General features: G+C 46.5%; 1 protein-coding gene across 1 annotated transcript in view; it reads left to right on the top strand.

The window, feature by feature from the left end:
• Positions 1-504: 504 nt before the first annotated feature.
• The window catches only part of Dock5 (dedicator of cytokinesis 5), a 195,487-nt gene continuing 170,667 nt past the window's right edge, over positions 505-25,324 (top strand). Inside the window, exon 1 of the mRNA XM_031361039.1 lies at positions 505-787. Coding sequence (XP_031216899.1) covers positions 745-787 — 43 coding nt within the window. The 5' untranslated portion in view covers positions 505-744. The remainder of the gene's footprint in view (positions 788-25,324) is intronic.

Below are 25,324 nucleotides of genomic sequence, written 5' to 3'. Positions count from 1 at the left end.
AGTTGGAAAGGGGAATACCTCTTAGAGCAAACTTCTTCCCTTGGTGTGAAAGTTTGAGTTGTGGCAACTGGGGAGAAATAAGTCCCTGAGTTTGAGGTTTCCAGATTAGCGCTTTATCAACGGTGTCCTAACGGAGGGTCCCCTAGATTGGATACTTCTACCTCTGAAGCGCCCGTGTCCCTTGCACCAGTTCCCTGCGGACCTTGAAGATCGGCTTCCGGCTCTCACGGCTGCCGCAGACGCTCCCGGAGGCGAAGGCGGGAGCTCACAGCTCATTCAGTCAACAAATATTTACTGAGCGTCCGGAGGCGACCGGTGACTCTCACCAGCTCCTCCTCCGCGCTCGGCGGGCGCAGCCCCGGGAGCGCTGGGGAATCGCAGAGCCGACGCTAGGAGGACCAGGCGGGCGGCTCCGGGCTGCGGCTCCAGCCGGGCGAGGCGGAGTCGGCGGGGGAGGTGGGCGGCCCTGGGGCGCAGAGGGCGCGGCCAGCGGGAGGAGCCGGGGCGGCGCCGGGGAGGGCGCGCGGGGCTGTACGGCCGCCGGCCCCAGCAGGTGACCGCGGGCGAGCGGGCGGGCGTGCGTGCGGGGCTCCAGGCGCGAGCAAGGCGGGACGGCGGAGACGCGGCCGGCGCGCCAAAGTCGCCCAAGTTTTGCCGGAACATGGCGGAGGAGTCCGTCCGGAGCAGCGGCGCTCCGAGCACGAGTGGCTGTAGCCGCTAGCGCCGCGGGGCGAGGTCGTCGCCATGGCCCGTTGGATCCCTACCAAGAGGCAGAAGTACGGGGTTGGTGAGTGCTTGCCCTGCCCCACCCTCGCCGGAGCGCCACTAAGTCCACTTTGGTCCCTTGGAGCTGGCGCACACTCCGCTCCTCGGTCCCGCTGCTGCAGCCCCGGGAGTCCCCAGCTCGCTCTGGTGTAAAAGTGTTTTTAGGCTTGGGGACTCTGATCCTCCCCAATCCGAACCCCAACTCTAGTGGCGCGCACTGTTGGGAACGCGCCGGGTCCCCGCTGCCGTAGGTGGCCAACCGAGGGCCGCACGTGGGATGGTGCGCTTTGCGAGTCCCCTTCCCTAGATCCTACTCGGAAGCCCCAGAGTCCCTGTCTTTCCTTTCCTGGGACTGCAGTCCGACCGCAGTCACAGACAAAATGGGAAGCTGAAGTTGCCGGTAGAGGTGATGGAAGAGGCAGGAAGTGTGTGGCGTGGGAAGGAGGGCAAGGGGTTTCTGGGACTGTGTGTGAGGACACCCATCTGACCTACTGGTGTGGATGGAGAGGTGTGACACCGCTTCCCCCGAGGGGCAGGAAGGGGGTAGGTCCCGCGCTAGCTCGTTGCATTTGTGTTTGCAGTACCCTAGCGCTCCGTCATTGCTGAACTCTGGCCTCTTGGTTTGGCTCTGAAACCGTGGCGTTGAGGGGTTGGACCCAGGTGGAAAAACTTTCCACTTTCACTTTTCATTGAGCCAGGTCAGGGAGAAAGCACTCACCTTTAGCCAATCGATTGCCATGACGATTAGACCTTAAATGGAGCCTCTGGAATAAACAAGTGTTGTTGTGTGAGCATTTTAGCACTTTCTCTCAGGTCCACTCACTTGGTGCGTTTGAAATGCAATCCCTTACTTCACTCTGGTCAGTGCACTTCTTTTCCTTCAGGTCCCGGACCTGCAGGAACACTGCCTGAAGTTATCAGTCTGCTGTGACATCCAAACCCAATTTCATCTAAAAGTCCTATGTGCCTATGTCACTGGGACTCAGGCATCCCATTCCGTCTTTAGTATATTATTAATTTGATGCAGATTGAACGCCTGCATATGTACATTTGCAAATGTGTATCTATATGTATATTCCCAAAACTTTTTTTTGTTTTGTTTTTTTGTTTTTCCAGACAAGGTTTCTCTGTATAGCTCTGGCTGTCCTGGAACTCACTCTGTAGACCAGGCTGGCCTTGAACTCAGAAATCTGCCTGCCTCTGCCTCCCAAGTGCTGGGATTAAAGGCATGCACCACCACTGCCCAGCAACTTTTTTTTTTTTTAAATTTGGCTTTACTTGTAGAATTTTCGCTTCTCCACATGGCTGCAGGTCACATGGATAGGTGAGATTTCTTCAGTCCCAGATCACCAGGTCTTGACTTAGCCTTTTGATAAGTAACTTGGCTAGATACCTGCTAGTAAGTAGCTGGTCCTTGAGTAAGTGAAATAGTGTAAAACGATGAATGGTTGGGTGTGACAATCGTGGAGCATGCCCAAAGCCCTGGCTTCCATCTTCTGTACCACAAGAGGAAATTAATTTATTTAAGCAGTTTAGAGTGCTAATTAATGACTAAAACATGCTCAGCAGTAACTAATCACTAACTATAAAAGGGTCATTTCTAACTTTACCTGGGTTACTTGTTCCCAACAAGCATGTTTCCGATAGGTTTGCTGTATATAGCTATAGGCACAGGAGTAAGAATGTTTCCAGTATTTCCCCATGTTTTGGAGTCAGGTTTTTGGTTATTTATCAGAGAGCACTGAAAGTGTTCGGATAGTGTTTCTAGAGGACAGAGCTTAGCAGAGTGGTTCCAGGGTATAATCTGGGACTGTTACTTCACTAGACACAGCAGATCCAGGTAGGTGTGGGGGTTGAAACACAGAATAGGCGCTCAAGTCAGGCATGAGTGTTGGTGGGGGTCTGTGCTCTTGTGTTTGGAAGCCCTCCCTGGCTGCAGGAGAACCTGAGGGTCCAGTTGTCAGGGTCCCCACTGTGAATTCCCTTCCCCCTTCTGTGAACTCTTCACTGTAGACGGTCCACACATCTCTGAGGTTCAGTATTCCACGGAGGGTCACTTCTGTGGGACTTCACTCTCCTGTGCTCATGCCCTGGTTGACAGGCCCTCCCCCACCCCCACACTGCATCCCACACTCCAGCCTTTTTCCTTGGGGTTCAGATCTGCCTTCTGCTCCCTTCCTTCACTCCTACAGCTCTTCACCACAATCTCTTGAGCCATCCCTTACTTTCTTCCCTCTCCCTCCCCCTCCCCTGCCAGGTGCTATAGGCTGCTAGCCTCTTAGGCAGCACAGCTGGGACTACTTGCCAGCAGCTAGGAGATCAGCTTTATTGACTTTAGTGTAGGAAGGCTTAGGGAGGATCATTGGGTTCTCTTCTGGGATCCTGGCCCTTCCCTCTGACCCCTTCTGACTAGTTGGTTTTTTTGAGACAGGGCTTCTCTTGGGTAGCCTTCGCTGTCCTGGAACTCACTGTTGTAGATCAGGCTGGCCTCAGACTCCTATGTTCAAACCTGCCTCTTGAGTGCTGAGATTAAAGTCACGAAGCACCATCCCCAGTATGGCTAATTGTGTTAGTTCTTCCCGAAATTGCACATATGTAAAGAAGGGTATTGGAAGGGGGAGTCCGTCATCCACGCTGGGGTGAGACTTTCTGGTGCTGAGGTTGATTTGGGATCCCCTACTCTTCTCATGCTCCATAAGGAAGCCCAGTGAATTCATTGGTTCCCCCAAGTGTGACTTTTGATGGAATTGTACTTTGGTTTGTCATTATTGCCCTATAAAGAGGAGGGAGATGTTTGCTTATGTCTCCCCATGGGAAGGATCCTGGCAAGAGAAGGTTGTGGTTTTTTTTTGTTTTTTATTTTTATTTTTTTTTAATTTCTGCCAGTCAGAGGGTTTTGCCAGGTAAGCTGTAATCCTCCTTACAGTTTCCTTCTCTGCAGTTACAGTTATCAATAGTCAACCGAGGCTCAAATCTGATATGGGATATGAGAGAAAGATTCCTATAACTTATGTTTTGGTACATTATTCTATTTTATTATTAGCTGTTGTTCCATTTCTTGCAGTGCCTAATCTACCAATTAAACTTCTCATAGGTATTCATGCAGAGCATGTACTTGGAGCACGTCTGCTACTGGCAGAGGATCTCCTCTATAAGTGTGTTCAGTCGTGTGCACCCTTGATGCTGGGGCACCCTTGTAAAGCAGGCTAATAGAACTGTTCCAGAGATGTAAAGCAGTTTTCCTCTAGTTAAACTTTGACGTCCCCATATGGGTTTTATTGAAAGAAGCTAAGAGTCCGCACTGTTTGGATACCCCTGGGTGTATTAATGGTGGCTGTACTTCCCTGGGACTTGTTACTTCTGAGAACTGATGATGAAGAAAGCTGTGGGGTAGCCATTTTGAGGCTCTTGGTGACTCGGGGCTGTATGGCAGTTGGCCACTCACTACAATGAAGGTGGGACTGTGATCTGCACTTGAACTGTGCTTGGGGAAGGTGACTGTCCTCTCTGTCTTCTTCTGTGCTTTCTTCCCTCTTGGTTGTTTTTCAAAAGGGAGTGAACGTGTCTAGGAGTCCTTAGTTCTCAGATACAATGCTAACTAGTTCAGCTTCTAGTATTACGTGAAGCTAAACAGCCATTGGGTACATGTGTGTTATCCAGAAAGGGGATTGATAGACTTAATTCTTCAATACTCAACATCAGTACTCCAGAATGAGGTGCTTAGAGCTGAGTGCTAAATACTTAGGAATAAGTATTGTTGTTCTCTGAATATTTCCCTTCACTTTTCCTTTTCCATTTTCTTTATTGGCAGTACAGGTGACTGGATGCAGGGCCTTGTGAGTGTTAGACAAGTTCTATCTGTATCCCCAGACACAGCCTCTTTAATTTTCATTTTTAAGTTTTGCTAGGTTGTCCTGACTAACCTTGAACTTCCTTAGTAGCCCAGACAGCCCTTGAGCTTGTAATCTTCTCACCTCAACCTTCCCAGTAACTGAATTTACAGATCTATAGAACCAGGCCTGGTACTTTCCTTTTTTGCTGTTTAAGTGAATAGAGATGTAAAATGCTAATATTTGAACTTTCTGCACATAGCTATGACAAACACACTTGCCACTCTTTAACTTTTAAATCAATCATTCTCAATCTGTCTCTCTATGAGTTAGGGTCTCCCGATTGTAACCCAGGCAGGCTTGAAACTAACTTTCTATCTCCTGCCTTAGCCCCTCACACTTGGCTTAAGTATATTTCTAAGTTAGCTTCCACACCAGCCATTTGTGTCGAGAACAAAGATTATATTCTTTGTGGCTTGTTTGCAGAGCTGTTCACTGAGGCATGTTGGGATTTCCGGTATCTATAGCTATAGTGTGATAGGAAACCTTTGGAGGGAGACACTGGCTTTCACAGTCAGCCTTTCCACAATTTTGTTGTGTTTGCTCCAGTTAGCCTCAAGCGTCGGGCTTTGTAGGACAGATCCTCAAGTGCCAATCTAAGACCTACGCCAGACTCTGGGCCTTTCCGGTGCTCCCTTCTCCTGTGTTCTGCCTTACCATGGGCCCAGCATTCCTCAGGCTGGGGTGTGACATCAGGGAAGGGATTTCACAATGATTGATCCAGCTGATTTTTTAAAAAGAATATATTTTTTATTATTTGTAATCATGTTTATATGTGTGTTGATGCATGGGCATGACCTGGAGTTACAGGTGGTTGTGAGCTGCCCGATGTGGGTCCTGGGAGCTGAGCTCGTCCTCCGCAAGAACTGTTAATCACCCCTTTAATCATTGAGTCCCTATTCCAGCCTCCCCCCCCCTATTTATTTATTTATTTATTTATAGTTTTTTCAAGACAGGGTTTTTCTGTGTAGCTTTGGGTGTCCTGGAACTCACTCTGATGACCAGGCTGGCCTCGAACTCAGAAATCCGCCTGCCTCTGCCTCCCAAGTGCTGGGATTAAAGGCGTGCGTGCGCCATTACCACCCGGCCAGTGTTGAATTTAGGCTCCTCTTTCCTATGCCTCCTGAATGTTAGGATGATAGGTGTATACCACCACACACAGCTCTGATTTCCTTTTTCGAGACAAGTTTCTTGTAGTCCAGTCTAACTTTCCTCCATTTCAAGTGCCAGGACTATAGGAACATAACTTCACCTCATACATGGTGGTGCCAGGGATTAAACCCTAGGATGCGTGTATGCTAGGAAAGCGCTCCGTCAACTGCACTACACCACCCAGTGTCTCTAATTCTTTCAGAGAGAGGAAGTTGGTACCTAGAGAGGCCCAGTGGATTGCTTCACTCCAGGGGTTCTTGGCTTCAGGATTGCATGAAACCCTTTGGCTATCTGGTAAAGCCCTCAGATCTTGTCCACCGGATGAAATCCCTGAGTACGGGGACTGAAAGTGAGACTCATTATACTGAAATACCCATCAATTGGTCTCTCTTCTTTGGATACCTTATCTTTTATCAATATATTAAAGAGTAGTATAGCAATGACAGTAATACTTATTGTGACTTGTTGATGAGTCACATTGATTTGTGCATATAGTGGCAATTTTGGATGTGATCTGAAAGTGTCTGTTGGTAGGAATGCTTCGGGGTCCCTTGACTAATCCGACCATGGCTTCTGGCCTATCTCAGTTGAAGTCAATGCTGAGGGCTATTTAGAAAATCCAGAGGGAGCATTCTCCTGGAGTCTACCAGTCTTCTGGATTTGAGTTCAAATTGAGTCCTTGCCTGAGGCTTACGAAATCGGTTGGCGTAGAGCCCTCTGAGAAACATAGAATTAACATTTGTCAGCTGTGTCCCTGCCTGTGATGATGTTCAGTATTACACAGTTGTGTTCACTCAAGGAAGTGCCCGGCCTTAGTGTGTTCACGGTTTAACACAGAGGCTAAGAGAAAAGAGGCTCAGGGAACTTGTGGAGTGCTGTTTTGTACCCTTTCCAAAGCTATTTCTGTATGGTCCAGGAACGTGAAGGGGTCTGGGGAGATGTTTTCAGAGGCTCACGAGATTCAAAAGCTTTTCATGGTGGTACTGGAAAATCCTTGGCCCATCCTCATGTTGTGGGGGTGTACGTGGCCACCTTACCCAGATGTTGAGTTCAACATGACAGTGGATCAGCAGACAATTCCAGATGCCACCTGTGAAGCCAGGCGTGAAGGAGCTCCACAAGAGGCCTAGAGAGATGGCTCCGTGGCCAAGAGTGGCAATAAGCTCTAGGGGAGGACCAGTGTTTAGTTCCCAGTACCTCTCGTGGCGACTCACCTGCATCTGTAACTTCAGTTCTAGTGGGTCCAAGGCCTGTTTCTGACTGTCTCGGACTGTCCTGTTTCTGACTGTCTCGGACTGTCACGCGTACCAGATTGGTACACATACATGCAGGCAAATACTCATACACATAAAATAAAAAATTAAAGTTCTAAAATATGCCAAATGCATGCTTCTAAGTGTCTTTTCTTTAAAAAAGAATGTTTTGTTCCTAAAAGAATATATATTGATGTTCCCATGTATTGGGCTCCATATAGTGATTTTAAATTTATGTTTTAAAAATGTATCCGTGTATGGGGTTCCTATTTTAGAGGTTTCTCAGCCAGTACAGCTCTCTAGGCATCCTGTAACTAACTACTAGGGCAGAGCTGTGAGAAACTTGCCTTTTCTAGGGGAAGCAAACAGGCTCCAGGATCTGATCTGAGTCCTTACAGTCCCTCCCGAAACCAGTCTTCCTTACTCTGTACCTCGTCTCCTGGACTCCAGTTGCTTGTGTTTTCTGATTCTTGTCATGTTGGAGATCACTAACTGTGAGATACCTTTATGGCCAGTGCCACAATGGCCAATAGTTTTTAACACACCTTTTTTTTTTTTTTTTTTAATGTGATATTTTCTTTCTTTGCCCGGCTTTCTTATCTTTTGAACACTTACACAGTCATTGACAGGTCTGTCCCTCCATCCCATTGTTTGCCATATAAAGCACAGTTACAGAAATAGGGGATGGAAATGAAGTAGCCGAGGGGGACACTCATGCCCTGCTTCTTACCAAAGAGGCTGAGGCTCCTGGCCAGCCGGCTGAGTCTTTGGACATCTTTCCAGTCTCTGCAGCTGTACTAGCTGTGTTCTGTAATGCTGCAGCACACACTGAACTAATGAGTAGAGGAGTCCCTCCTATAGGTTGTTCTCAGTCTGGGTTATCCGTGGTTGTGGACGTAGTAAGTGGGAAATTACAGAACATGTAATTCATACAGTTTGTTTGTTTGATTTACATTGCGTGCTGTTCTGAATGGTGACCCGCCCCCCCATCCTAGTCTGCCCCCCAGGACATTCAGCATCCCTTTGTCTCCAGTGCCTGTGCTGTATGCACCTCCCATCTGTTAGTCACTAAGGAGCCATTGACTGTGGGGTATGGCAGTGCTGAGTTTGTGTGACCTTTATTTTGCTTATTAATGGCCTCACAGCACAAGAATCATAATCCCGACAGTTTTACCCAAGGATTTGGCTATGTCTGTTCTATTTTATTATAGTTGTTACTTGCTTACTGTGCCTAACTCATGAGTGAAACCTTCTCTTCACTCTGCATGTATAGGAAAGGTCTAGTATGTGTGGGTGTCTCTGAAGCTTCAGGGATGCACTGAGAGTTTTGGAGTGTATCCCTGACAGAAGGCAGGATGTCACCCTGGATGGCCTCTCTTGGGCCTTGGGCACATTGTCACCTCTCTGTGTGGGTTTGTGAAGTGTGGCACCATTGGCAGGATGGGTAAGAGAGTTACCGGTGAATGTTGTTGAATAGAGACTGGGTGCTGAAGACCAGCTGTAGTTAGGAACAGAGTTGGAAATAGGAATCACTTTCTTCCCACATGGATTTTGTTCTGTTTTGTTGTGAGAGATTTAACACACACACACACACACACACACACACTTTTGAGATGGGGTCGAAACCCTGTGTAGCTGAGGATGACCTTAAAATCCAGGTTTCTCCTCCTTCTGCCACCGAATGCTGAGATGGCAGGCATCCACCATGCAGGGTTGGGGCTTGAACCTTGTGCGTACCACAAAAGCTCTGAGTCCCCTGGTGACTCCAGGAAGTGTTTTCTTGTCCATCCCTTCTCATCCTCCCCCATGTCCTCACCTCTGTCCTCCCTGCCTCATGCTTCATCTGAGCGTTGGCCACCCCCAACAGGCTTCTGTGCCTTTATCTTCCTGATAACCAGTGATCTCATTCAATCTCCTCTGACGGGCATCTGCTTATCTCCAGATTTAGACCCCTGTGGGCCTCTTCCTGACATCGCTCCCTCCCATCCTGCTTCCAGCAGGCAGTTCTCCTAGGCCTCGTGATGGACCACTGATGTTTAACACACTGTGATGGTTTGTATATGCTTGGCCCAGGGAGTGACTATTAGGGGGTGTGGCCTTGTTGGAGTAGGTGTGTCATTGTGGACATGGCTATAATACCCTGGTCCTAGCTGCCTGGAAGTCAGTATTCTACTAGCAGCCTTCAGATGGAGATGTAGAACTCTGAGCTCCTCCTGCACCATGCCTGCCTGGATGCTGCCATGTTCCCACCTTGATGATAATGGACTGAACCTCAGACCCTGCAAGCAAGCCCCAGTTAAATGTTGTCTTTATAAGAGTTGCCTTGGTCATGGTGTCTATGCCCAGCAGTAGAACCCTAACTAAGACACACACCAGATCCCAGCAGTTCTGTCATTTCTGCGCATGCACCAAGAGTCAGCCCAAGTTTGTGCTATCACCAGGTTTTGTCCTTCCTCCATAGTCATCCTCAGACCCCCACGTTGCAGTATGTCTGATGTTTTCCTTTTCCTTACCAAGCCCACTTGGCAGCCTTCTAGCTCCTGCTCTTTCCCCTCTCTCTAATCCTTACACAGTCAGGTAAGATTCCAAAAGTCCTCCATGCTTTCCAGCTGTGGCTGGTGACATAGGACCTCTTGGTCATAGCTTAACAGGCCTTGTGCATAGAGACCCATCTTCTTTCTACCCCTCTGCCTCCCTTCTCCCTCCAGCCATGCTGGCGTCATCCCTGTTTTTTAAACTCTGCAAGCTCAGTTTGACTCAAGACCTTGGCACTTACGCCTCCCTCTTGTGGAATGTGCTTCCTGGATGTTAAAATAAATCTAGTTCTCTCTGGTTCTCCAGTCTTCCTTCAGATAACTTGGAGAGTCGCTTCTGAGGTCCCTCCTTCAGAAGCCCTTCCATCCTGCTCATACCTCTGCATGTCAGGTCCTTGTCACAACATTGATGATTTCAGTTCCTGACCTCCCCTGGTGTTTACATAATCCAGTGATTATAAAATGCATTAGTGGGGCTGGAGAGATGGTTCAACAGTTAAGAGCAGAGTCTGCTCTTCCAGAGGTCCTGAGTTCAATTCCCAGCAACCACATGGTGGTGGCTCACAACCATCTGTAATGAGATCTGATGCCCTCTTCTGGTGTGTCTGAAGACAGCGACAGTGTACTCACATAAAATAAATAAATCTTTAAAATAAAATAAAATAAAATGCATTAGCACCACTCTTCTCTTCTGATCTGATTGATGCCCCCTTTCCTACTGCCATGCATCTTGTGGGAAGCATGGTTTTGCATATTCTCTGAGGAATGGGTAGACCAGAGTTAGGTAGCTGATGGGGACAGAGCCACTGATGCCTTTGCATAGTCACTGGATGCTAACTGTAAGCCAGGTAACATTCCTGGAGCTGGGGTATGCTGCTAGAAATTCAATAGATGCTGACCTCAGACCTTTACATTTTAGTATGAAGCAAATCTCAATCCAATTTGAAAATGGAGAACTTCTTCATTATATATATGGAAGAGCATGGCTGGATTGGGTAAATGGAAGAAAGAAACTGGTGACACTGAATAGACTTTAGGTGCAGGACTGAGTCACAGGATGGGTGCTGTGTTGAACAGGAGTTGGGAAAGAAAGGTGTGGTCTATGGAAAGAGAGGAGATGTGGAAAACCCTTTGCCTCCTGTACAACAAAAGGAGTTGTGTTGCTTTCCTGTCAGAATGTAGATACTGTACAGTGGGTATACTCAGAGAAAGGGCGAGAGATTGTAGGGAACAGGGCGAAGAAAATGAGTACTGATAAGCAGCACCTGTTAGCTTGTTGGCCATGGGAAAGCTGAGGCAGGAGGATGGTGAAGTCCAGGCTAGCCTGAGAGATGGGGTTAAGACCTATTCCTTAAACACTTACTTACCCCTAAGTGCAATAGTGCCTCCATAGTAGCTGAGATTTTAAATGAACTTCTTGTCTCCCATGATGAATTTTGAGAGACAAACGAGAGGAGTTGAGGGTAAGAAGTTCAGTCTCTCAATATAAAATTTTCTTATAAAGCAAACATTTTTTTCAACTGTTAGCTTATCTCTAGAAGTACTCAATATGACAGCATAACAACCATAATCCTTTACTTAGACAGGATTTTTAGTATATTCAAAGTATGAAAAAAAAAAAGCTGGTTGTGGGTAGCAAATGCCTATATTTCTAGCACTGGGGAGGCAGAGGCAGGAAGATCGTGAGTTCAAGACTTGCCTCAACTACACAGAGAGCTCCTGTCTCAAAAGAGAAAGAAAGAAAGAAAAAGGTAGGTAGATAAAGGTGTGATCTAGTACTTTGAAATTACTTTTAATGAACTTGCCCCTTCACCTGTATTTCTGAGGTTAAGTAGTACTTAGTAACTCAATATCAAGTTGGATGTGCTAAAACACACCTGGAACCTCATCCCTCAAGAGGCTGAAGCAGAGGGCTTGCCGTTAGTTGGAGGCCAGCCTGGGCTACTCAGAACGAGACCTTGTCTCAGAAAGCACCCTTTTCTTCCCAGTAGAGGGAAATGTACTTTTCCCCTTCTAGCAGAGGTAGAGCCACCAACAATGGGCCTTCTCCCTGTGGGCGTTACAGGATTTGGGGAGTTCTTTAAGTATGTTTTAACCTTGGTTTATAATTAGCCCCAACTTGCTTTGGGATTAATGGGTTTTGGTAGGAAGCCTTAAGAAGTACTTTGGTGAGGTTGTTTGGAGGCAGAAATGGGACCGAGAAAGCAGCCGATAAGTGCATGAATTCATTGTGTTTTTCCAAGTGATGTCCTGTGTCCTGCCCTGAGCCTAGGCTGACAGGCCCCATCCAGTGACTGAATTGCTGGCAGCCGCGATCCCAGCAAGAGACAAGTGGGCTTTGTGTCTCTGCGCTTGGAGCCTTCATACAGCCCCTCCCGGAGTTCAAATGGTGTCAGAATTGTTAGCCACCTTTGGCTGGTCAAGCCATCTTCTCTCCCGTTTTCAACTCTGATTATCCACAGCAAGGGGCAGGTGGACCCCTGGTCACATTCTCTAAAGATCCTAGGCTCCCTGACCTTGCAGGCAATGTGGGGGAAGGAGATTGCTGTGGACATGAGTTTTCTCTGGAAATTAGATTGTTTCTGACTCAGTCAAGCTGAGCAAGAACGTCCTAGGAACCGTAGGACCCTCATATCCCAGGTATGGTGTGTTGAATGAAAAGGGCCAAACTGGTCTACAGAGTTAATTCCAGGACAGCCAAGGCCACAATGAAAAATCCTGTCTCAAAACAAACAAATAAACAAACCAAAATCTACAACAAACAAACGAAAACAAATGAGAGAGAGGAGAGAGAGAAAGAGAGTGAGAGACAGAAACACAGAGAGAGAGAGACAGAAAAAAAATCAGATGTGTGTGTGATATATATACACAGAGAGAGACTGAGAGAAAAAGAGGGGAGGGGAAGGGAGGAGGGGAGGGGAGGGGAGAGGAGAGGGGAGGGGAGAGAAGAGGGGGAGAGGAGAGGAGAGGAGAGGGATTGAGAGATTTTCCCCCATGGTCTTGGACATTTGAATACTTGGTCTTGGTCCCTGCTTGGGGGTGCTATTTGGTTAGGATTTGAAGGTGTGGCCTTGCTGGAGTAAATACATCACTGGGGGTGGGCTGTGAGGTTCCAAAGCCTTGTCACAGTCCCAGTTTGCTCTCTTTACTTCCTGCATGCTCCCAGCTTCTGTTCTTACTCTATGCCTTTACTCTGTCACCATGGAACCATAGACCAAATAAACTCTTATCTCTATACATTACCTTGGTCTTGGTGTCTTTTCACAGTGGTAGGAAAGTAACTAAGACGCCAGGTGCTCCTGTGGGAGACCAGCTGAGGAACCAAGTCCGTAAGACCTCACAGTTCTGCCCCCTTGGGTATGGGACCTAAAAGTCCTGAGAACTGGATTCTGGCAATGCCACTTCTTGGGTATCACTGTCATGTTAGAGGCAAAAGAGAGTCTAAAGGCATAGTGGGGACTCTTCCAGGGTCTCACTGCTGGTAGCTGATAGAAGCTGACTTTCAAATATATTAAATATTAAAATTAAAAAATGAGTTCTCTGAGAATTTCATGCAATGTATTTTGAACATATTCACTCCCCTCAGCTCTTCTCCTTCCTCCCTCTCAGCATCCCATCTCTTGCCATGTACCTGGAGGCAACCTTTTTCCCCTGACTCAGTGGAGTCCATTTATATTTCCCTGCTAGCCTTGGGATTGGGGCTTGCCCTGGCATGTGGTCAGCCTAGCAGGAGTCACATTGAACAAAACTGACTCTTCCTCTGCCAGTAGCTGCCGCCTGCTAATAACTGCTCAGCTGGTAGTGAGGTTGCATATCTGTCATCCCCCATCTGTTGTGCAGGTCTAATACATGCTGTCACCGTCTGTGTGTGTTCATATGTGCACATGCCCTGTTGTGATGGGAAAACCCTCAAGTGACATTACCTTCCACCTTTGGCTCTTCCAGTCTTTCCTCTCCTTTGGCTCTTTCATTCTTTCTGCCCCCTCTGCCACAAAGATCCTTGAGACCTAGAGTGAGGGGTTAGTTCAACTTGGTTCCTAGCTACTTTTTTCTTATTCTCAAGGAGAGAGAAAATGTTTTTATCTGATCTGCATCCCAAGAAGAGCATGCCTATTCTTCACTTACTTTCCAGGTAGAGTTATAGGTAAGATCCAGAGACCAGGTGCAATGGCGTGCATAAGACAGAGGCAAAAAGACCAGAAGTTCAAAGCCAGCTATAGCAATGTGCTGAGTTTGAGGCTAGCTTGGGCTACATTGTTTAAACAAAACAATGGAAAGACCCAGGAGTTGGGGTTGTTGCTCAGTGGTAGAGCATTTGTCTTATGTGTGGGAAAGCCTGTGTCCTGACTCAACATTGTAAGAATTAGAGACATCCATGGATAAATAAAGCCCTCCTACCTTCTTACCGCTCAGGTTCCTTCCCACTGAAACAGGAAGGTACTACCAAAATAGCTTCCTGTTTCCGAGTTTCTCTAGAAGGAAGTGTTTTTGAGCCTGTAGAGTGGATGAGGGTGCCAGCCACGGTCTGGCTATGGACTTCTCAAATGGTGTCAGGCCTCTGCCTTGGGGTCCTGGGTCTGTGGTTCACGGCACAGTGACAGAGACATGGTTTCCATCACAAAATTAATAGATCGGGCTGCTGCTTGCCATGTGCCAGGGCAGGTTTGAGAACTGCTGTCACTGCTTGACAAAGCATTGAGGGATGAATGAAGGGCATAGTTCTGAGGGAAGATCGGGAAAATGGCCGTAGAAGTTGGAAAAGAGGAGCTTTGCCAAAAATGGATTTGTGCCCAATGAGGATACCACCTTCTGAAGTGTTCAAAGGCAAGCCCGGCGGCACCTTATTCTTACCTTATTCTTTCCTGAATCAGCATCTCCTGCCCTGTTCTCTCTGGTGGGGATTGGACAGCTTAACACTGGGTGAAGAGATGCAGCTTCACATCTTGCAGGTGCTGATGCTATTCTTCAAGTTCCAGCTTCTCTTGCAGTGGGTGCATCTGTCTGCCTGGTTTCAGAGGCTCTGCTGCAGAGCCTTAGCTTCCTTCAGAGCAGGAGTGGAGAGCGCGTTACCATTGCTCTGTGCTATGGTGAGCAAAGGACTGCTGGTCAGATCTGGATGGCGTGGGTCATGATAAGTGTTTCCTTTCCAGCTTGCAGGACTCAGAGGTAGGTTGTGAACTTCGTGGCTACCTCCTTTGCCAAGGATCCAACGTACCGGGGAGATTAATGTGCTTGGGATGAGAGTGTAATTTATCTGCTAAAGATACTTTGGGGGCCGTAATGGTTTTAACAATCAAGTTGCTGACATGGGTTCCAGCAAGGAGTGATTAAAATTGAAAATGCACATAGCCTTTGATTCTTCAACTACATTGAAAAAAGCTTATCTTACTGATAGGTAGAGAATGATGAGAAGGTCAGAGGTGATTTGTTCAACTGTTGCTTATAGTGAAAAGGGGGAAAAGCATCACTTGGCTGGGACTGGGCTCCATAGTTTATGACATGTAAAAGTGATGAAAAGTAATATAGCTGTTTAAAGGCAGTCAGGCTTAGCAATGCGTAATGCTGATAAAGATGGCTTAGCACACAGATGCTACCAAGCTAAGAGCATATTATTCATTCTCTGTTTCTTTTTTTTCTTACAAAGTAAACACTTATTTTCTATGCAAAGATGATCCAGAGAATTTATATAAAGGTGGGGACGGGCAGCTGAGCAGGGAGTATTACTGATGGACAGGAGAGAGCCTGGTTCCTAGCTGCCTGAGGGCCCTCTGATTCCCTGACAGGTCAGGAGGGTGGCACAGAGCAGCTCCAGCCTTTGCCAAGGGGTCCCTGTGACTGGTGGGCGAAAGCCCAGCCTGAGCTATGGCCATTGAGGTGGGGACTCTAGGGCAAGGAACAGAGGCAAAGGAAACTGCCTGTGCTTATTAATCACCCTTCCTTGTTGGCTTTGCTTTTTGTCTGGGGAGAGGTCCCTGCTACTCTCCTTCCCAGGGATGCTGTCTTGAGAGGAGTAAGTGGAACATGAGTGTGAATGGAACACACAGGCCTGCGTTAGCTATCAGGAGAAGACACCTTCCTTGTGTGACAGATCTTTGAGGTTTCTTGTCTGCCCCAGTAGCCTAGGGTGACTTACTCTGGGCTGCCTGTCCCAGCTTTTGATGGAAGGGGACCTTCAGGGCTCAGGACAGGACAGTATCACGCTCTGTTTCTTAAAGTGGATACTGCCTCGTTTTCACTTTGTGAAACTTAAGTGAAATCTACATATGTTTGGTTCATGTCCTTTTCTACACACGTATGAAGCCTAAATAAACTTTTTAGAAAAAGAACAAGGCATTTCAGTATGACGTATGCGTTGTTATGGGTTTGTCTGGGACGTATATGAGTGACAGCAAGATCTAGGAAGTGCACAGAGCAGTGTTGACTGCATTCATTAAGCAAGTGTACTTTTCACCATACCTGCTACGTGTCGGACACAGTTTTAGGCACTGGATAAAAAAGAAAAGAAATCTTACATCCTTTAGTTATACATGTTCTTCATTGCCAAAAGAATTAAAAGTAATTGTCCACCATTGGTTCCTAAGGGGACAGGAGATCAGGTTTCAGCAATTGAAGGGAAGGCTGCATTGCTATTTTGCATTTGTATTTGGTGTGCATGTATGTGTGTATGTTTTTATGTGTGCATGTGGAGGTAAGAGAACGACTTGGTTCTCTCTCTCTACCTTGTGGGTCCCAGGGACAAAGCTCAGGTGATCAGGCTTGATGGTAAGCCTGTTTACCCACTGAGCCCCAGCAGGTTCATGGGATCTCTGTATACCTCTTAAGTCTGTATGTTGCCATAGGATTACAAATTAAAACAGATAAATTGAAAAGCCCTGCTATTATTAATGGCATTTGTGACCCCAGGAAGCCACTGCAGTCACCTCTGCCTTGGAAGGCCAACAACCAAAAAGTGTTTGGAGCTTTGCCCCAAACCACACAGGATGTTTTAGGTGGGTTTGGTGTGAAAGCTTTCCGTGTTCTCTTCTAACACTGACTTGTACATTCTAGCAAAGTTGTAACTTGATAAATTATATATAACCATCAAGAATTCCAGGAACTCTTCGTGCGCATCACTCTCTTCCTCTCAGCTGATTGCTTATGTGCACTCCAGCTCTTCATTGTAATCAGAGGAGAAAGAGCCAGGATTTCGCTGCAGATAACGAAAAAGATGGAATTCGCAATGTTATTCTCATCTGTTTATGATCCTAAAATATAAAACTTACAGTCACATCTCATTAATTTTAATTTTAATTTGTTGGCTGTTCCAAAGCTCTAAGTAGCTATTTCATGGTGTAGGAAGCATTATTCTTGGGGGTTTTACTTCTCTCCATTGAAAGGCAATTAAATCTGACATAATTACCTTATTTTGCATTACATAAAATAAAGCATCAACAATGAAACGACATCTATATATGGTTATTACTATAATCTGGCATTTGTCAAGGCATGCTTTTTAGAAGAAATGTGTGTGAGCTGCTGAAGAAGATTGAGACACACGTTGGTTTGCTTAGCGACACATGCTAAGCCAGTTTGAGAACCATAGCTACCATGGTTAGTTCTGCCCACTGTGTGCCCTGCAGCCAAGCCAGGCTTGACATTGGAATTGTCAGGGTCAAGCCTTGAGAGTTTTTCCTGCAGTGAGCTGGGGAGTAGCTGCTTCAGGCTGAGGGTTTTGAAGTCCAAGTCTGCTCTTACTGCACTTTGCCTTTCTGATGTCATAAAAGGCACCAAGCCAAAGGGTGGATATACGATTCTGCATACAGGAACAGTACACATGGCTCACTGTCTGCCATAGGCAAGGCACAGCTATTTGAGCCTCTGCTGGCCTGTCAGCTGAGTGCCCTTGTTTGCAGGACATAGTTGATGATCGGGTATATAGTTGATAGTGCTTAGCTCCAGTCCTTCACAGCTCGTCGGCACAGACCAAAGTCTAATAGACTTGCAATCTTTTAAACTGTGAAGTGGCCTGCTTTTACGTGAATCTCCTTGGAAAGTGTTTTCATTGCTCTCTGAGGTAACATGAGATTTTTTGTCTAGTTGCAGAAGAACAATTACTCTCTGGTCTAGAAGAGGCTGGAGTTCTAAGAGGAATGAATGAGTGGGTTGATCTACTCCCAGTGAACTCATGTGGATGTTTTGAGTCATGCTAACTAGGCCAGGAATCCCCTTTTACTAACTACTCTTCTCTCTTATTGCTCGGAGGCAGGCCACATTGAGTGTTTATGTGCAGCAGTGTGCTGCGCATGGACATTAAATAAAGAATATATAGAGACTGAGGAGGTGAATTCTGATCCCAGCACTTGAAGGTGAGAAAGTGAGACAGGTGAATCTCTGGAACTCACCGGCCAGCTGTTCTTAACCATCTTCCAGAGGCCCTGTCTCTAAACAAACAGACAAATAATGTAGAGAGCAATTGGGGAAGACACCTGACTGATACCTCTGGCCTCCACATGTCTGCATACCCACACACACACGTGAACATACATGCTGTACATGTACATACATACACTATGAGTGTGTAAAAGCATGTAGAGTAGACTAGTTTTATCTTCCTTCTATTAAAGGGTTTTCCAAATAGAATAGATTTCCAAACTCAGGAATTATGCTCATTATAACCGGGATCCAGGACCTGTTGTTTATGTACAAAATATCTGAATTATCATCAAACCCAGGGGCAGAAGGACTATGTGCCTATAAGCCTGTCTCAAGACTGATGTCTACGTGAGCCACAGTTGTCTGAGTGTAGAACAGTCTGGAATTGTTTCTTGGAAGGTTGGGACATGTCTAGGAGAGGTTGAGATCCAGCTTGTCTTTGGCAGTGGTAACCATTGCTGCTCATGACCATTTTTCAATTGCTTGATGACTCTGGGGAGGTCTTCACGAAAGCTCACAAATTCAGAAAGGACCAGAGCCTGCAGAAGAACTCTTTTCATGTTTGAGCCTTGGCCAAGTGCTTTGGAAGTATTGAATCTGTCTGTGATAAATTTTTTTCCTGAATTAGATATGGGTTGGCTTGCTCACTTCAGCTTTTGGCAGTATGACTTCTTTTCAAAGCAAATGACTTACTTCCGGCAGCAACCAGTGGCCCCATCACTTTCGCCTTTGGTGGCATTTGGAGTGTGACTTGGGAAGACAGTTTCAGACCAGGGAAAGATGAAGACAGTCTTTCTGCTCCAGACACTAAAAATGTAAAGACCAGGGAGGGCACAAGGACGGAAGGAACCGAATCCCTGTGGTCCCTTTCCACTGCTGCCAAGAAGTGGTAGAGCTGGGGAGACGGCTTAGTCCGTCAAGTGCTGGCATTGCCAGCCTGAGGTTCCGGGTTAGCTCCTGGCACTCATGTCAAAAGGTTAGACCTGGTGGACTGCAGTTTCATCCCAGCACTATGAAGGCAGAGACAGATGGACCCTGGGAATCACTAGGTGAGTCAGAGGGCTCTAGGTTCCAAGTGAGTGATTCCATCTCAAAGGAAGTGGATGGCTGCTGAGGGACAACCCCAAGGCCATCCTGTGGCCTACACATGTATTTGCACACATGCACACGCATAAAGACATTAAAAAACAATAAAGAAGACAGAGACGGGGGAATTGTAATGTGTTCTGTGTGTCTTCATCTTCTTGAATTCGTCAGTAGCCTTGAGTGACAAGTTCTATTCTTTTGGAAGATTATCTGAGCTTTCTGTTTCTTTCTTGCTGAAATGTTCATAACTATAAGATTCTTACAATTTGTTGGCAGCCCCCTCCCCCGTCTCCTGCTGCCCCTTCTCCCGAGCATGTGTTTAGAATAGGTTAGCTTTAAGAATTTTCCATTTTATAAAAGTCACTTGATTTTTATATTCAGGGACATTTAGGTCTTAGGCCTGAAGGGTCAGTGAAATTAACAGAAGTCCTGGGACTATGGGATGTGTGGAGGCCCAAGGTTGATGTTTGGATGTCTTTAGCCTTTATTTTACCAGTTAAAATGGGGAGAAGGTTCTCATGAAGTCACCTGAGTATAAGATTCACTCCTCATCCCAGACAGCCCCTCTTGGGGAAGAGAAATTAACATCAAAATACAAACAACACCAGCACAATCCACAACATTCTCCACCTTGAATTTCGAGGCAGGATGTCTCACTGAACCTTGCTATTTTGTCTAGGGCTGCCAGTGAGCTCCTGCAATGGGGGCTGTGTGCTCCCCAGCCTTAGAATTACAGATGGGCATCGATTGCCACACCAACTCATACATGGGTTGTGAGGACTCCAAACTCTGGTTCTCCTGCTTCTGCTTCGAGCTCTTTACTTACTGAGCCATTTCTCCAGCCCCTTGTCTGACTCCCTGTATGTCCTCTCTCCCCCAATCTGTAAAATAGAAGTCAGGTGTTGTGGCACACACCTTTAATCCCAGTACCTGAGAGGCAGAGGCAGGCTGATCTCTGAGTTCTAGGCCAGCCTGGTCTACATAGGGAGTACCAGGATAGCCAGGTAGAGTCCCTGTAAATAGAGAGAGAGAAAGATAGAGAGATTGAGAGATAGAGAGAGAGAGAAAGAGAGAGAGAGAGAGAAAGAAAGAAAGAGATTTTCTACTACTTCTCTATTCTCAGAGTGTGGAGAACTTTCTGTTTCTGAAGATTCCTTTCTTTTTCCTTCAGGTTCTTATTCTGTAGCCCTTTCTGGCCTCAGGTCCATTAGAATCATCCCTCCTCAGCTTCCCATATGGCACCTGGATATTTCTGCAAATTAACCAGTGCCAGCCAGGCAATGGTCATTGTCCCCACAATGTCAAGATCTAAAGTTGGCATGCCATAGAACTTCCAAAAGCTTCCTCAGAAGGCTTTGTCTAGAGCAGGGATTCTCAACCTTCCTAACACTTCGAGCCTTTAACACAATCCCTCATGTTTTGGAGACCCCCAACCATTAAATTATTATTATTATTATTATTATTATTATTATTATTATTATTATTATTATCTCCAACCATTAAATTATTATTATTACTATTATTATTATTATTATTATTATTTTTTTTTTTTTTTTGGTTTTTCAAGACAGGGTTTCTCTGTATAGCCCTGGCTGTCCTGGAACTCACTCTGTAGACCAGGCTGGCTTCAAACTCAGAAATCCTCCTGCCCCTGCCTCCCAAGTGCTGGGATTAAAAGCATGCGCCACCACCGCCTGGCCGCATTAAATTATTTTATGTGGCTACTTCATAACTGTAATTTTGCTGCTGTTATGAATCATAATATAAATATTTTTGTAGATAGAGGTTTGCCAAAGGGGTCACAGCCCACAGATTGAGAACCGCTGGTCTAGAAGGTGGCTTTGATGCCAAGAAACCACCCCATGACTTCAAAGCCAGAATCTCTTAACACGCCCACTCTAGTCTGATTTTTTTTTTTTTCTTGTAATGTCTTAGTAGCTTTCGTATACTTTCAGACTGGTAAGTGACCCCTGATGTGAGTGGTTAAGTGTTTCCACTTGATACTAAAGTTATGAGTTGTTTTCAGGACTGAGATGGTCACAAAGCTTCCAGTGATCTTCCCCAAAAATATTTAAGAGGATATTGGATTTTTCTGGCTGCTGGAGACTGGATTTCCCCCCAACCCCATTCATACATGGAAATCCTAACGCTCAAGCATGATGGTATTTGAGGTGGATGGGTCTTTGGGAGGCAGTTGTGCTCATGAAGTCAAGAGGTAGGACTTTTATAGCCAATTAGTGCCTAAATCAGAAAGGACCAGAGAACTTGCTGTGTGTCGTGAGAGGATACAGACAGATCAGGGCCACCTCTAGCCCAGAGGAATGTACCCCCAGAAAGGATCCATGCTGGCTTTTTGATCTCAGGCTTCCAGCCACAGTGTTGCAGGAAGATAAATGTCTGCTGTCTAACTCCATGGCATTGTGTTCTGGCAGGCTGAACGGCCTGAGACATGGCAGGATTCAGACTGAATTAGGAATTCACCGTTCCCGGACCAAAGTTAAATCTCTGTCATTTAATTTCTGCACCTCCTCCCCTGACATACAGGCATAATTCACACAATGTGTCCGAGCCAGGACTTTTGCAACTTTCTGGCTTAGAATCTCATGACTGGTTTGGTTGTCAAGGCTCAGACGGGTTGGGGGACTCCTGAGCTAGCCGTCTGGAATCAGAGGTGCAGGTAGCGGGGAGAGAGATGTTCTGATGAGGATCTATAAAAAACGTAATTTCTGAGTTTGTTCATCCTCAACTTCCCGCTTCATTGCAAGAGCCGCTGAGACTCTGCTCAACATTTGGAAGGTTTTGGCAAAGCAAACATAAAAGCTGTTTGTGGGAGGTTTATAAACTCTCAAGCTGACTGGAACTCTAATGGAAGGAAGGTGGAACATGAACTGGGCAGGTGAGAAGTATGGAATTTGGGGAAACAACTCATTCTTACTAAGGAGATTACAAAGAGCTCGACCTTGAGAGGAGCATGCCGGTTTGTGGAGACGGGACCTCTGGTTCAGCACAGCAAGTGCTGGCCGCTGTGCCAAGTGGGTAGGGAGGAAGTTGCCCCCTTTGGCAGGAGCAAAGTGTTAGAGGAAGGGGAGAGGGAGGTGGTATAGATTGTGTCAGATTAGGGGAGACTCCTAATCTATGGCTCTGTGCTTTGAGGTTTTGTGGTCTCCCCAACCCCCTCAGCCCCAGAAGCTTGGTGTGCTGGAAAGCTTGCTCTCCACTGGGGGTTAAACAGCAGCGCGAATCTGTAGCACGCGCCAGCATCTGTAATGCACATATCCCCACTGTGGCCAACTTCAGAGCAGCAGCGGATTAGCTGGATGCTGGAAGCATTCCTCAACATCTAATGGTTGGCTCGAGAGCAGTGTAGGCCTAATCCAGTGTGAGATTCTAGAGGCTGGTTAGTGTCATGAACAGTGACTATAGCTGCTCGCCACAGCTTCTAGGAGATCTAGGTACCATGTTCTTATCCTCTATATGACACCTGCTGCCTTGGCTGACTAGTCTGTGAGGGCTTGTCACCCAGGGACATCAGAACAAGGACATATGATTTAATACAAAGAAGTGAGTGTCTTAGTTAAGGTTTCTGTTCCTGCACAAAACATCATGACCAAGAAGCAAGTTGGGGAGGAAAGGGTTTATTCAGCTTACACTTTCCACACTGCTGTTGATCACCAAAGGAAGTCAGGACTGGAACTAAAGCAGGTCAGGTAGCAGGAGCCGATGCAGAGGCCATGGAGGGATGTTCCATACTGGCTTGCTTCCCCTGGCTTGCTCAGCTTGCTTTCTTATAGAACCCAAGACCACCAGCCCAGAGATGGTACCACCCACAAGGGGCCCCTCCCTTCTTGATCACTAATTGAGAAAATGCCTTACAGCTGGATCTTATGGAAGCATTTCCTCACCTGAAGCTCCTATCTCTGTGATAACTCCTGCTTGGGTCAAGTTGACACACAAAACCAACCAGTACAGTGAGTTACCGTTTAGATTCTCTCTTTTGGGCATTTATTTGATGACAGCATCACAGGGGTAGTTTTGGTACAGAGGCAGAAAGTTAATGGAGAGAACTCCGTCCAGGCAACAAGTTGAGACCACTTGATACCCAGAGTTAAGGAAGAAGAACTATGAAGAATCTGAACAGAGGACAGAAAGGAGCTGATATACAAGGAGACCTTATAGTCTACAAAATGAGCTCAGGGCTCTGGCCCTGAAGTAACTCGTAATCCAATGGCATAACTAGACAAGCTTACCTGATTCTGTGGAATACCTTGGGGACTTCCCATAGACATAGTCTCCACTGTATCCTTAAGGGAATTGTTCCAGGATCCCTACGGAGTACCTCTCCGATCATACCCAACCCCTTCCTGCACTGCCCTGACCTGTGTAATACATAGTTACCGGAGACCCATCAGAAGATTAAAACACCTGGTGATACAGAACAGCTATCACAGTACACTGTGGTAAAAGTTATTCAGAGTGTACCTGCTGGGGATGTAGCTCAGTAGTAGAGCACTTGGCTAGCCTGCTTGAGACTCAAAGTTAGGTTACCATTACCTGGAAAAAGAAAATTATGAATGGTTCATTTCTGGAATTTTTTGCTTTAATGGATGTAGACCACAGTTGACAGTAGGGAGGAAAGCTAGGGCCATCCAGCTAGTTAAGGACACTGTGGGCCAGATGTGGCAGCATACTCATGCACCAGAGGCAGGTTGATATGTATGAGTCTGAGGCTAGTCTGGTCTACATAGGGAGTTCCAAGCCATCTAGAAGGACACTGTAACACTACGCCAAGTTTCTAAGGACAGGGAGGGGTTATGTAAATCTGATCGAGGTTCAGATAACCCCCCATCTTTATTCTGACGCCTGCCCTCCTCTCTTTGCATTCTTCCCAAGCAGCTACGAATATTTCCTCCCTTTTCATCCCAGCATAGCACTGACTTGGGATCCATGAGGGTGAGAGAGTAGTGAGTGGAGTGTGATGGGGTAGTAAATTGTTGATGCCGACTGCTAGAGGAAACTGAGACAATTGAAACCATTGCTGCAGGAAGGAGAATGAGATCTTTCTCATGCTGAGGGCATCTGGAGAGGCGGGTCTGTAAAGATGCCCTGCGCAGACTGCATTGGTATGAAGGGACATTTGAAAGAGGCTTAGGGCAAATGGGGGCCTTTTTCTCTGCCCCTGTCCTCATCACACGAAAGTTTGTGAATAATCAAATTGTTGGGAAAGGGAAAGTCGCTCTTGGCTGTTTGGGGCCCAGAGCTTAGTCATAGAAATAGTGGCATGGCCTAGTCCTAGGCTAGGATGGCAGAGTGGCCCAGTGAGTGAAGGCACTTGAATTTTAATAAGGGTTCACTGTGGGCCCGGAAGATGGCATGGTTGGTAAAAGTGCATGTTGCATAGCATAAGGATTGAGCTTAGATGTCTGACATCCACATCAAAAATAAACACAACAAGGGTATATGACTGTGACCCTAGTACTGGAGCTAGTGGGGACAGGGGGATGCCTGGATTTGCTGGTTTGGTAACTCAATGAGCTCCAGATTCAGTGAGAGGACCCTGCCCAAAAAATAAGGTGGAAAATTATTTAAGATATTTGACATCAATTTCTGGCATGTGGGTGCTCACGAGCACACACACACTCACACTCAGGCATGCACACACCCACATTGTTGTGAGTCAGGGGGAAGAGGAAGTGTGGATTCACTGATTCTACCTGACCTTACCCTTAACTTCTTTGGGGAAAAGTAATTTCTGAATCTACAGTGAGGGCTTTTGCCGCTGGATTTAACCTTTTTGAGAAACAGAACACCCCTGATAGTCTAATGAAAGGTATGGATCCCGCCCACAGAGAATGGTGTGTCTGTGTAGAGCTGTAATCTCACATACAGCCTGAAGAAGTTTATGAGCGAGTGTGTTGATAATCTAAGCTCTTTCCTCCACTGTGGTAATTTTCTAAGACAAGATCCTGGAAGTTCCCTGGGAAGTCAGGAAAGCCTGTTTTTCTACAAGAAACATGCTGTCTCTTCCAGCACTGTAGATGGGAAACAGAAAGCAAGACTTGTCTCTCTCCTCACAGAGTCCACAGGCGATTGAAGGGGAATTCTAAGTAGGCTGAAGCAAATAGTCCACCATAGTAGTGCACACTGGTAATTCAGTATTTAGAGGCTGGTTGAGCTCTATGAGTTCAAGGCCAGCTAGGGCTAGCAAAAGTCTGTCTTCATGTGGTGGTGGTGG

The sequence above is a fragment of the Mastomys coucha genome, unplaced genomic scaffold (genome assembly GCF_008632895.1).
Source record: "Mastomys coucha isolate ucsf_1 unplaced genomic scaffold, UCSF_Mcou_1 pScaffold9, whole genome shotgun sequence".
Classification (NCBI taxonomy): Eukaryota; Metazoa; Chordata; class Mammalia; order Rodentia; family Muridae; genus Mastomys; species Mastomys coucha.
Note: the sequence above shows the minus strand (reverse complement) of the source record. Positions and strands in the feature narration are given on the sequence as shown.